We start from the raw sequence: 11,248 nt of genomic DNA, 5'->3' as shown, positions 1-11,248 counted from the left end.
AATATGAAAATATCTCTTCCACGTGAAGAAAGCTTCAAACTGAAGAGCCCAAGAAAGCATGCAGCGAACACATTCATGGAATTTGCTGGTAAGGTGCCTGATGGGGGTCGAAAGGGCGCTGGAAAGTCACCTAGCCCGCCTCCACTGCCACCAAGAGCCTCCAGTAGGCCAAGTAATTGGATTAACTTTGAGGAGATCCCTGAGAAAAGGAAGGCGCCGAAGAGGATCCAAACTATACCTCGACCTGACGACGATTCAAAATCAGGCGGGTATAGCTATGTGCAACCTGAAGAGTGCAGGTGTGCAAAACGTTTCAATACTAATAACTCTGTAGTAGTGATTTGAAACTTCCGTCTATTGCAATGGAATAATCTGTGTAATTAATAAATAGATGCGAGTGCCATGAAGAATCACGAAGGGCTTCAATGAAGGAGGCAGCGGCCACAAGAACATCCTCGTCCTGTAGTAGCAACGGTGAACGACCCTGCAATGGCGATAACTGCACGGTGCCCACGTCCACGCCCATGGACCGTGCCAGCATCGTCAGGTAAACGCGCCCGGGTACGATCATCGATCACAGCTGTATCGGTTTCGTTAGAACAATCGTCGAAGACGTTAGTGATGAGTAGAGGTTTGTTTCTGTACTTTCAGTGACAGCTCGCTGGAGTGTAGCATCGAGGAGGGCACGTCGTCGTTTCTGCGTGGTTCCGGGAAACCGTTCAGCATGGACCTGGACGTCAGGTCAAACCGGTCCAGTATCGTGTCCCAGGACGAGACCGACGAGACACTGCATCAATAATATTCTCCACGGCACGCCTCGCCTTATCTTCTCCTCACCGAACGTTCTCCTTTTTATGGAATAATGGAGCAACTCTGCTCTCTCGCTTTTTCTATCGAACACACTTTGTCTCTGTCTCTCTGGCTGTTAATTTTCCTGGCTACAGGGTGTTTCAAAAGTTTCTGTATAATATATCATATGAACTAAAAGGGAAAAGTGAAGATAATAATAATTATTATCAATTATTATCAATAATCAGTGATTATCAATAATCACATTGAACCAGATAAGTTTCATGCTGTATTTCTATAATATTTTTGCGTCATATTTCACTATAGAATGCATTGAAAAATTTTATATGGAAACTTAGGAAACACCATGTATAATCGAAAGTATTTCAACATGGCGACAGAGTCGTTCGTTATTCGAAGAATTGAGCAAAGAACGTTCGAAACGTTTCGATTAATCGAGGGATCAATAAGTTTTGCATCGTTACGATTTTTCTTGTCGTCGGCTATGAGCCTTGTTTCTCCGAAGTCACACTTACCGAACATCGAATACATTACCGCTGTTCACAGCGCTTGCATTGTTTGTTCATTCGTCTGACTCAAGAATATGCAGTTTGTATATACCTTATCACTAAATGCTTCCTTATGATAGAGAGAAATGCAAATTGGGAGATCGTTCATGGACTGTGGCTGCTAACACATTCACATAATATACATTCATATGCTAAATTCAATATAATTTAATTCAAGTAAAATACACTTAGCGGTGAATGTGTCAAACTCGTTTTCGAACTTGGAAGCTCCTCGAGGCCCTCCATTGCAATCGAAATTAAAACCAAACGTCAACGTCGACGTGTCATACGATAGAGAAACTAGTCAAATGATCTAATCAGGATTACCTAGAATGGATGCAAGGCCTCGAACCATGGAGGTGACATGTATTCTCGAATATCATTAGCAAACTTTGTATTCACGAGACCTGCCCCTTGACAACATGAATAAAATCTTGAAAAAAAGATTATTTTATCGACTGTCAAAAACAAAAGGGGTAAGAATTCGTGTAACGAAGAAAACGCCTTTTCGAAGCTTCATATCATGTAGATAAACTTATAATTAAGTCTGTAAGTATCCCTGCAATTATAGAGAGTTATATTAAGCGCGGAAGAAGTTTATCAAGCGTTGTATGTCAGCAATTATTACCATACCACCTCGACTTTCATGCGTACTACAAATTCTATTAAAATGAAAAATAATTAATGTGAATATACGCGACAGTCGAAGGAATATAATGTTCAAGTATTTCGTTCGACGTTAGAGATGGCGTAACCTGCTACTTGCAAATCACGAGTGATTCGATAACGTTTGTTCCTCCGAACATAACAACAGTTCTTTGCACGCGTAAATTTATGTTCTTTTATTATCATTTATTCTAATCTATATGTTACATAACATATATGTTGTATAATTATAAGAAATCATTCTTTTATCATTTCTTTTTTTTTTTACTGATTTTTAGAAATACAAGTAGTAATGTAATTCATTTTTAAATCATGTTAAATGTGTTTTCTTTAAAAATCAGGAATTGCGATCACAGTGAGCAAATTCATCCAAGACAAAAAAAAATTACGATCATTGTGATAAATCACTGTTAGTGATTTTGCACGCCATCTCTATTCGATGCATGTAATGTGCGTTAGGCCCAATAAGCACTAGTGTGCCGTTTTCGGTCCGTTCTCAATGTATGTACTTGCTGATCGTTCGGCGTATTGAAACGACACCCGGTTGCCTTTGAAGCGCCATCCTGACTATAATTATGAAATGAAACTAATAAAATTTGATATGCTTATCGAGAAACATTCAAGGAACAACATATATTTTTTAAGATTTTTAGAAACGAGAGTTTCTAGTTTCGAGAAACTTATTTACAATTTTCATATTGAACAAGTATACGTACAACAAAATTAAAAATATTCTTAGAAAGTTCCATCTTTTGTGATGCGAATGAAAAAGAAATAGACTACAACATATTACAGTTTCATCAAAATTGGAAGACATACTGCCAGAAAGTGATCGAATTGAAGTGGAATGACCGAGAGTGGTAGATGAAGAAACGCGTTCACACTATGGGTTCAATCTTGGTCCGGTCCGGTCACGCTTCAGCAAAATATTCTTCCCAAAGATAGTTGTTGGGACGAGGCCGAAGCGTTACCCATATTGTGAATGGGTATGTTCTAAACCATAGAAGAATATTTGACTGGACCGGAAATGCACCGTGACTGGACTGGGAACGGCACGCTAGTGTGTATCAGGCCTTATGGATAGATCGTTCGATCAGTATTACGTAAGAGTGGTGTGTGCGTGTAAAACGCGTGTGTGCATTTGCAGCGACGCACCCTGTGGTGCATATCATTCTCATATCCATGAAATTCGTTTCATCTCTTCGTTATCGAGCTTCAAATACCGGAAATCGATCCTTCAGTAGCCACTGTTCATGTGAATAAAACGACAGCGATCTCTCATCCATTCCGTTGGCCAGTGAAACACAGAGGTTTCGAGGTTAGGGCTTAGGAATGACAGAATCAAACGACCACCACCAGTGACAGAATCGATCCAATAGTATTATATTGAAGTTAGAGTGCTTGGGTTGCTTATCTCGTGTCAATGGATCAGGACCATCCTTCTTTTACTGTTCAGTTTGCTTAGATGATAGTTTTTAACCATCTAACCTTCTTAAAGCATCAAAGTTTCAGGTCTGTTGTGTCAGTAGGGATTTCTTTGTATGGACAGTGATGAAAGTTGTTCAGTAAACTAAGTTTAAAGTTCTTGAATCTCACAAGAGATTCTGAAGTTAGAAAAATAGCTTTATTTTGAGAAGAGATGAGTTTTCCTTCTTGAAGTGAGAAAGATTCTGTTCCGTGGAAGTCAAATCGAAGAGTACAAGGTAATAGAGTTAACGTAAAGTTCTTGAAACCTCATTAATCGATCGAACGAACAGAAATCACAGGATATAACAGTCGTACGGTTTAGCATAAGTAGCGATTCCCGCGAAACGATATTCATTAAAAAAAGGAAACAATGAAGTTAATTGCTCGGCACTTTCGTATCTTTCCTTCGCCTTGTTAATCGACGATTAACAAACAATTAGTCAGGAACCAATTAGCTTTACCGATCGATCGTCGCGGATTAGCGAGGCTGTTAAAAATACATACGTTTTTCTTGTCGGAGAATGCTGTAGTGAACCTGTGATTTTCCTTCGAGCGGAATCAAAAGTGATATCTCAAGGGAGCAGTCGAAATGAAATATTCTGATTCTCCGACGATGATTCTTTTTCTAATCGTACCTTTTCAACTAGCCGTGTACGACTATGTGTATTTAACACTGTGTTCAATAAGAAATAACGTTCTGAGAAACGCGTCTAGTGCACTGACCATGTTATTTCCCGCCATTAATGGTTCTATAACCTCTTCACCACTCAGAAAATTATTTAATTTAGATAATAAACGTGATTACATTAATTTTCAAAATGAAACTTTGTTAATGTATTAATTTTAATCTTTTTTTTATTATTTGTCTTTTGTTTTCCTACAGATTTATTCGGTCGATCGGTGCACAAAGGGACGTTTATTTCGATTTCTTCGATACGCATATGTAGGAATTGAAGAAGAATATCCAGCATTAAGCACTGGAGGCAACTTAACGAATCTCTGAACGATTATTAGCCAGTTATTTAGCTAGCCCGTCGAGGTCTACGGAAGGATCTTCGATCACCGAATCTTTTCTTAGATGTTGATGTTTAGCTTGATTCCCTCGTCGAGAATTCATTCGAGTATCATCGTCACAATTTTTTCCATAGCTTTTCATATTTGCATTCTTCATAATTAATTTCATTTTCAAAGACAGAACGATAAAATTAATATTGGACCATCTTTGGAGATCGTCTGTTTTATGCAGATGAAATTTCCATTTTCCAGAGAAAATTCTTACTTAATAAATTAAAGTAAAATTATCATCCAATTTTAATTTCATTGTTCCACGAATCCTAGAAGCTTTTTACGAGATTATTCTCGTATTTATCAAATTTTACCACTGGAAGAAAGTGAAAAATGGCGAATGAAATAAAAGAGAATGTTGTTGATCCTATAGGATGAAGAATCTAGACCACCCATCCAGCCTCCATTAGCAATACGCAAGAACGTTCACGATTATTTTTAAGCATAATTGGACGATTATAGCAGAAGTCTGCAAAGATATTTCGATGTTTCTGACGTGTTGTGTAAATATATTTGAAGAGTGCATATCGCGGAGAAGCGTGGCAAGTGAGAGTGAGAGAGAGAAAATGGAGTGAGTGTGAGCGAAAACGACCGGACGGAGAAAGAGAATAAAAGATACGTTTGTGTTTTTTGGACGGGTGGCTCAATCATTTCAAAACTGCGTTCCTGTAGACTTAGAATGTTCTCTCGCCGACGGGAAGTCGTGTACGAGGCTAGATGCAGGAAGTTGACGATGAATCGGTGGCAAAGAATCGTCCACGAACTCAGAAGTTGGTATAAATATTCTCTCATATTATCGAACAGAATTAATCGTTGAAATTTTACAAAGCGACACGTCTATAACAGAACAATGTATCTTTTAGAGTTTTAATTCTACAAAATTATTCTCGACAGGGGATCGAGTACGACGACGAGCGATCAATGTTTACATTTTGACTTTTCAAAAGAAATGGATTTATTAAATCAATTTTATTCTGTGAGATTTTACAAGAATCAGTTCGAAGCTTGTCGCTGATGAAGATTCTTCGTCGAGGAACCATAAATTCTACATACGCCGTTTATTATTATTATTAAATCGTCAAAAGTTTCAAAGTGACCAAGAAAAAAGTTTAAGAAAGAGATATGTTGATATCGTTATTGATATGATATACAGGGTGTCGCCGATCAGGTGGTACAAGCCACAAGGAGGTGAATCTACATGAAAAAATAAGACGAAAAGAGAGAATAATGTTTTTTCGTTTAAGGCTTCGTTTTTAAGTGAACCGTTGTTGAAGATTCGTTGAGTTCGTGTACACTTGGCTACACTATAGATTAGTTTTTGTTACGTCTGCATACGTGAACTTCGTCAATGTTATAACTTGTTATTTCCGTGTCAAACTTCCAGCCTTTGTCGTTCTGTCAATATGTTGACATACAGCAACAGAGGCTACGTTGATATGATACTCGCGGAACGCCGTAATGATACTCGGTATCATGTGTCGGTAACGCATCTATGGCTGCTAATTATTACAAAGATCGTTATCGTTATCGTTTTACTTCAATGTTTACTCCTTAGTACTTAATGTTAGAAATCGGAACGGTAATTGGAACAGTACAATCATATCCTTCAAACATAAACATAATTAAGATCATATAAAAGCGTACGCACACTTCACCAAAAATGTACGAGTCTTCAACACCGATTTACTCGAAAACGAAAAAAACTATTTTTTTTTTTTTTTTCAATTTATTTTTTCATGTAGATTCACCTCCTTTCTGCTTGTACCACCAGATCGGTGGTTTCTTTATCTCGCAATGTTAGAATATCTCTATTAAAAAAATGTTTTTCCAAAAGTTGTTTGGTAGGAAGGTAGGACATCAGATGGTGCAAATTTTTTAAGCAGGTTAAGTGTTGGCGGGGAAATTTCAGTCAAATTAATTTTTTTAAATGGAACAATATATTTTTTTCCATATTACGATGACATTTGTTGAGACGAATTCAACGACCTGCCATATGAGATCATTTATTATTGTAAAATGTTAGAAATTATGTTATAAATTCGTGAGTTCTTAAGGAGTTAAGTAAGCCTGAATCATTGCTTGACGGCTATTAGGCTGCACGCTGAAAACAAAAATCGAAATTCTTATCTCCCTTTATGCTTCTCAAGTTACAAAATGCTACAAACGTCAATATGAATCGTGAAAATTTTTCTCTAATTAAACATTGGTAAGTAGAAATAAACTTAGTTTATTTATGTCGGTAACTTACGACTCCTTAGGAACTCATGAATTTATAACATAATTTCTAACATTTTAAAACAATCGCAAATTTACAAAGGCAGGTCATTGAATTTGTTTCAACAAATGCCATCATACTATGAAAAAAGAAAAATATATGGATCCATTTAAGTAAATGAATTTGACAGAAATTTCTCCGTCACCACTCAACCCGCAAAAAAATAATTTGTACCATATGATGTTCCCCTTCGTATCAAACAACTTTTGTAAACACATTTTTTTGATAGATTCAATCCCTCGCGAAATATTCCGACATTGTGAGTTAAAGGAAACACCCTGTATATACGGATTTCTAAAATCTCCACTCTGTGGAGCGAGTGGAGAAATTGAGAAAACGGTAAAAAAAAAAAAAAAAAAAACAGATTACTATAGACTCCCTCTTCGCTTTAACCGACCACATTTTCGTTAGGAGCCTGACATATTACATGTTACGTAGCTCATTCGTGATTCACAGCATTTATCATAAAGAAAACTTCAATCGAACGAATTTCGGACTTAATTTTGAAATAAAATAAAAGAGAAAAGCTGAAAGTGTAAAGAATTTAATTGAAGAGTTCTGTTCTTGTATCGAATATTGTAATCTAATCTTTTTTATCACTTTTTAAGTTTCCATCCAAAATTCTGCTGCCTGTCATGTAAGTAATGTGGCAAAAGATTCTAGGAACGGATACAGTGCACACTAATGGTTTTATAATTTTTTAACTGTATTTGGATCGCAGTCAGTTCACGTGAACGTATAATATATAACAACATTCTACATTTTATTTATAAATGATATAAATAAAATTTGGCGTATATTTTCGGATTAACCGACCATTCGTTTATACGGTCCCGTAGGGACCGGTTAAGAGGGAGTCTACTGTACGTGCGAAAAATTAAAACAAAAAGGGAAATAGTGAAAAAAAGTTAATCCGCAAGAAAAAGAGAGAAGCTTCGTTGTGGACGACTCTGAGCCTGTTAATTTCTGAGAGAAACAGCAAATTAATTATTCCTATAGAGTCTATTCTTATAAGTATTGTATCTTTCGACTCGAGTTCCGCGTCGACTTACCGGGAGTTAACGTTCGATCTTTGCAATTGGTTCTCGTTTAAAACGGAATAAATTCGAAGGAGAACAAAACCAAAAAAAGAGAGAAAATAAGGAAAGAAGAGATCAAGATCTTTCGCTGTATATATGTATGTTTATTCTCAAAGAAAACTATACGGCTATTATACAGAGTGGTCCACGCAACTTGCACACCTTGAATAATTTCTGAAGTATGCGTTTTATGAAAAAATTTTTGTACAAGAGTTTCATGGTTTGGAGGAGCATATTATGCAGTGCGTGTACTTTTTTTCATAGGTGGAGACGTTTCAGAGGTTTCAAGGTCAACTTCGTGATTTTATCGTAAAATTCTATATTTTTTAAGCGAAAATATCGAAGAAAGGTGAATTCGGAGTAAAGAAGTATTGTCTTTATTAGCCCTAAGCCTAATAATTAACTAATAATTTCGTTTCGTTTCTTGAAAATATACTTAGCGTAATATCAAGTTGGAGGTTCAATAGCAGCAAAGATTTTTGTAAGACAGCGCTAGGTCAATACTTTTTTATTCAGAATTCAACATTCTTCCATATCTTGGCATAAAAAATATAGCATTCCATTTCAAATGACGAAGTTGACCTTGAAATGTTCGAAACACCTCCTATAAAAAAGTGCGTGCACGACATGATGTCCCTTCAAACCATGCAACTGTTGTATACAAAATTTTTTCATACAACGCATACTTTAGAAATTATTCAAGGTGTGCAAGTTGCGTGGATCACCCTTTATATGTATGTATACAGCGTGTCCGGTTTATCTCGAACCGCTCAAATATCTCTAAAAATATGAATGATACGAAAAAATATTTCAGACAAACATTGCATGATATCGAGGGGAGCATACTATATTCTTATGTGCGTGACCTTGCGATGATCTTGAAACGTCCTATGAAAGTCTTATTAAAATTTTTAAATGGGAACCTGCATTTTTTATTACATATTCTTATGACTGGCATTGAGATGTTTTCAGAACACTATAAACTTGTGTCTGTCGCTCCATCCACTATCGAGATATGAACTTCGAAATTCGACATATGTACCACCGACATTAGCGTTGCCTGATCTAAGTGGGGGAGGTTGCTCGGTTGGACTATTGATAAAACTAATGACTTTCCGACATAAATAGCTTAATACATTTTTGTAGAAAATACCGGGGTGCATCGATTAATGCATAAAAAATTATATGATTCCATTTAAAAAAATAATGTTGACCTTCATACGTCCTTCATGCGTCCACATACAGACAAACTAACTATACTAAATTACTTCCCCCTCGAAAACGAACAAGTTCTATTTGAAACATTTTTCTGAGTAAGGAACAATTCTGGAGATAATTGCATTTATAGATTAAAACCGGTCACCTTGTATGTGTATATATATATATACATATGTATAGAAAGAGAAATGGAAACCAGCGGGAAAAAGAACAGGTAAAACGATAAAAAAAAAAAAACAATGGAATGTATCGAGGAGTATAACGTATTGCTAAACATAAATACGATATTTCGAAGTACATCTATGTTAGGAATTGTTACAGAATCATTCAATAAAAATAATTATCTTAATACGATTCTCAAGCTGGCGACTCTTTTAAGATGGATTGTTGTAAGAAAGAAAAACGAAAACCAAAAAAGAAAAGAGACAAGTGTTCACGGAAAAAGCAGCTACCGATTCCGATGATCTCGGACCAAAAATTCATTTCTTCATCTCCTTTCAAACTACTGTACGAATCATTGTGTACTAATACTGATTTCATTTAATATATTGACTGTTAAGCCTTTGGATCTTGGATTTTGCTGCTGTCCCATAATTACCGTCACGCTTCGCCTCGTTCCTCTTGTTCTCCTTCTCTTCCTTGGTGTCGACGATCACTGGTTGATCACCATCGCGTAACACTATCGTGGCTGCCGTGGTTGCTGGCATTAAATTATTATCCTGCATAGATTGCTGAAAGTATGGATGGAAAGTATATTTAATGTTTTATTTTATATACCAAACAAATTTTTCATTTTTCATTAAAATGATAAATTCATGACCTGTTGAATGAAAGCACTAGAATAGATTATGATAATTACCTGCATGACATTGATGAGAAACAAGAAAGCAAGTAAAGTCAAGGCACTCAAAGCTGCTCCATTGCCTCCCTTGCTTTTAGAATTTCTGAAATCATGAATTATTCTTCCCAACAAGTGTCAATTGTATTAAATTCTTCGATTGTCTCCAGTACTTACCCCCGTGAACCATGATAATACCCCCCAGAGTTACTATGATGATAACCACCGGAACCACTGTGATACCTATCAATTGAAGAATGATAAGAGTCCTTAGCGAGGCCTCCAAAGTTCATCAGGGATTTAAAAGTCATCTATGAGTATCACAATACAAACTAATTTCCTTTCTTCATTTTTTTAACAAGTATAATTAGTCTGAAGCAATTGTTTCAATAGAAAGCGTGAATTGATGCAATAGAAGAAGAAAGACTGGAGTTATAGTTGTCTTCTCACCTTGAGCAAATCACCGATGAGTACGCGAGAAGTAGTTGAAAAGCTTTCGTATTTCGCAATAGTCTTACAAACTCTCTGTACGAGACGTTAAGTTAAACTGTTACGTTCACGGGGACGAATGGCTAGTTCTCTCTGCTTTCTGTCATGCCTTATGAATTTCTTGGTGTTCCTTGATGACATCCTTCTAGTCTTTCCAGTGCTTGAACTGGTTAAATGTGTGCTGTCCTCATTGTCGCAACGTTAGAATTATTTTAGCCAATCAGAAAGGTGCTGGTACCATTGTTCTCCAATTTGTTGGAAAACGGAAGTCTCTGAGGTGTGTAATTACGTTGGAAAGGTGGCCTTGTTGTGTTTACAGAGCAAGTAGAATTTTTTCATTCATTCAATTATACTAATTATCTTGTATGTTAGTCCTTCTTGTAATAGAAGCGTAAATTTTGGATTTATACAAGAGGAATTGTGTTGAAATAATGTAGAAGGATTAGAAAGAAGAAGATGGCATGTGTAATTAAGGCCGTTTATTAATTTCCACTTGAAATATAATCGTACCGCACGTCATACATACAACTTATGCCTAGATTATACGCTAACTGAGCTAAATATTGCGATAAAACTCCACCCCTGTATGTGTGTGTGTGTGTGCGCGCGCGCGTTTTTGCGTATACATATATAATGCCTATATACAGTAGATAATTTGGAGCGGGTGATAAAAGAAACACAGTATCCTGAGACGTAACTCGTACAAATATATAAGGAGGATCTTTCCAGAGTAAAATTCTTCGAACCTTGCTTCGATCTTTAAAGAAATTCATTGGTCACGTTCGCATTACCA

At 36.4% G+C, this 11,248-nt stretch overlaps 2 protein-coding genes across 2 annotated transcripts in view; one reads left to right on the top strand and one right to left on the bottom strand.

Annotated features, from left to right (window-relative positions):
- Nucleotides 1-933, top strand: part of LOC108574890 — a 13,857-nt gene extending 12,924 nt beyond the window's left edge. The window contains 3 exon segments of the mRNA XM_017937545.1: nucleotides 1-299; nucleotides 392-547; nucleotides 652-933. The exon segment at nucleotides 1-299 is cut by the window's left edge and continues 20 nt beyond it. Coding sequence (XP_017793034.1) covers nucleotides 1-299; nucleotides 392-547; nucleotides 652-799 — 603 coding nt within the window. The 3' untranslated portion in view covers nucleotides 800-933.
- Nucleotides 934-9,664: 8,731 nt separating this feature from the next.
- On the bottom strand, nucleotides 9,665-10,277 carry LOC108574957. The gene is made up of 3 exons (XM_017937632.1): nucleotides 10,144-10,277; nucleotides 9,988-10,072; nucleotides 9,665-9,859 (listed from the first exon to the last, which is right to left on the bottom strand). The coding sequence occupies exons 1-3, from the start codon at nucleotides 10,275-10,277 to the stop codon at nucleotides 9,665-9,667; spliced, it is 414 nt and encodes a 137-aa protein (XP_017793121.1).
- Nucleotides 10,278-11,248: the final 971 nt, after the last annotated feature.

The sequence above is a fragment of the Habropoda laboriosa genome, unplaced genomic scaffold, assembly GCF_001263275.1.
Source record: "Habropoda laboriosa isolate 0110345459 unplaced genomic scaffold, ASM126327v1 scaffold210, whole genome shotgun sequence".
Taxonomy (NCBI): domain Eukaryota; kingdom Metazoa; phylum Arthropoda; class Insecta; order Hymenoptera; family Apidae; genus Habropoda; species Habropoda laboriosa.
Note: the sequence above shows the minus strand (reverse complement) of the source record. Positions and strands in the feature narration are given on the sequence as shown.

What these genes read in the sequence shown, in the direction of transcription:
- LOC108574957 (XM_017937632.1), bottom strand. Translation starts at nt 10,277, where the DNA reads ATGACTTTTAAATCCCTGATGAACTTTGGAGGCCTCGCTAAGGACTCT. An exon ending in TATTATCATGGTTCACGGGG is followed by an intron (nt 10,073 to 10,143) that starts GTAAGTACTGGA and finishes TCATGATTTCAG; the next exon opens with AAATTCTAAAAGCAAGGGAG. An exon ending in TTCTCATCAATGTCATGCAG is followed by an intron (nt 9,860 to 9,987) that starts GTAATTATCATA and finishes CCATACTTTCAG; the next exon opens with CAATCTATGCAGGATAATAA.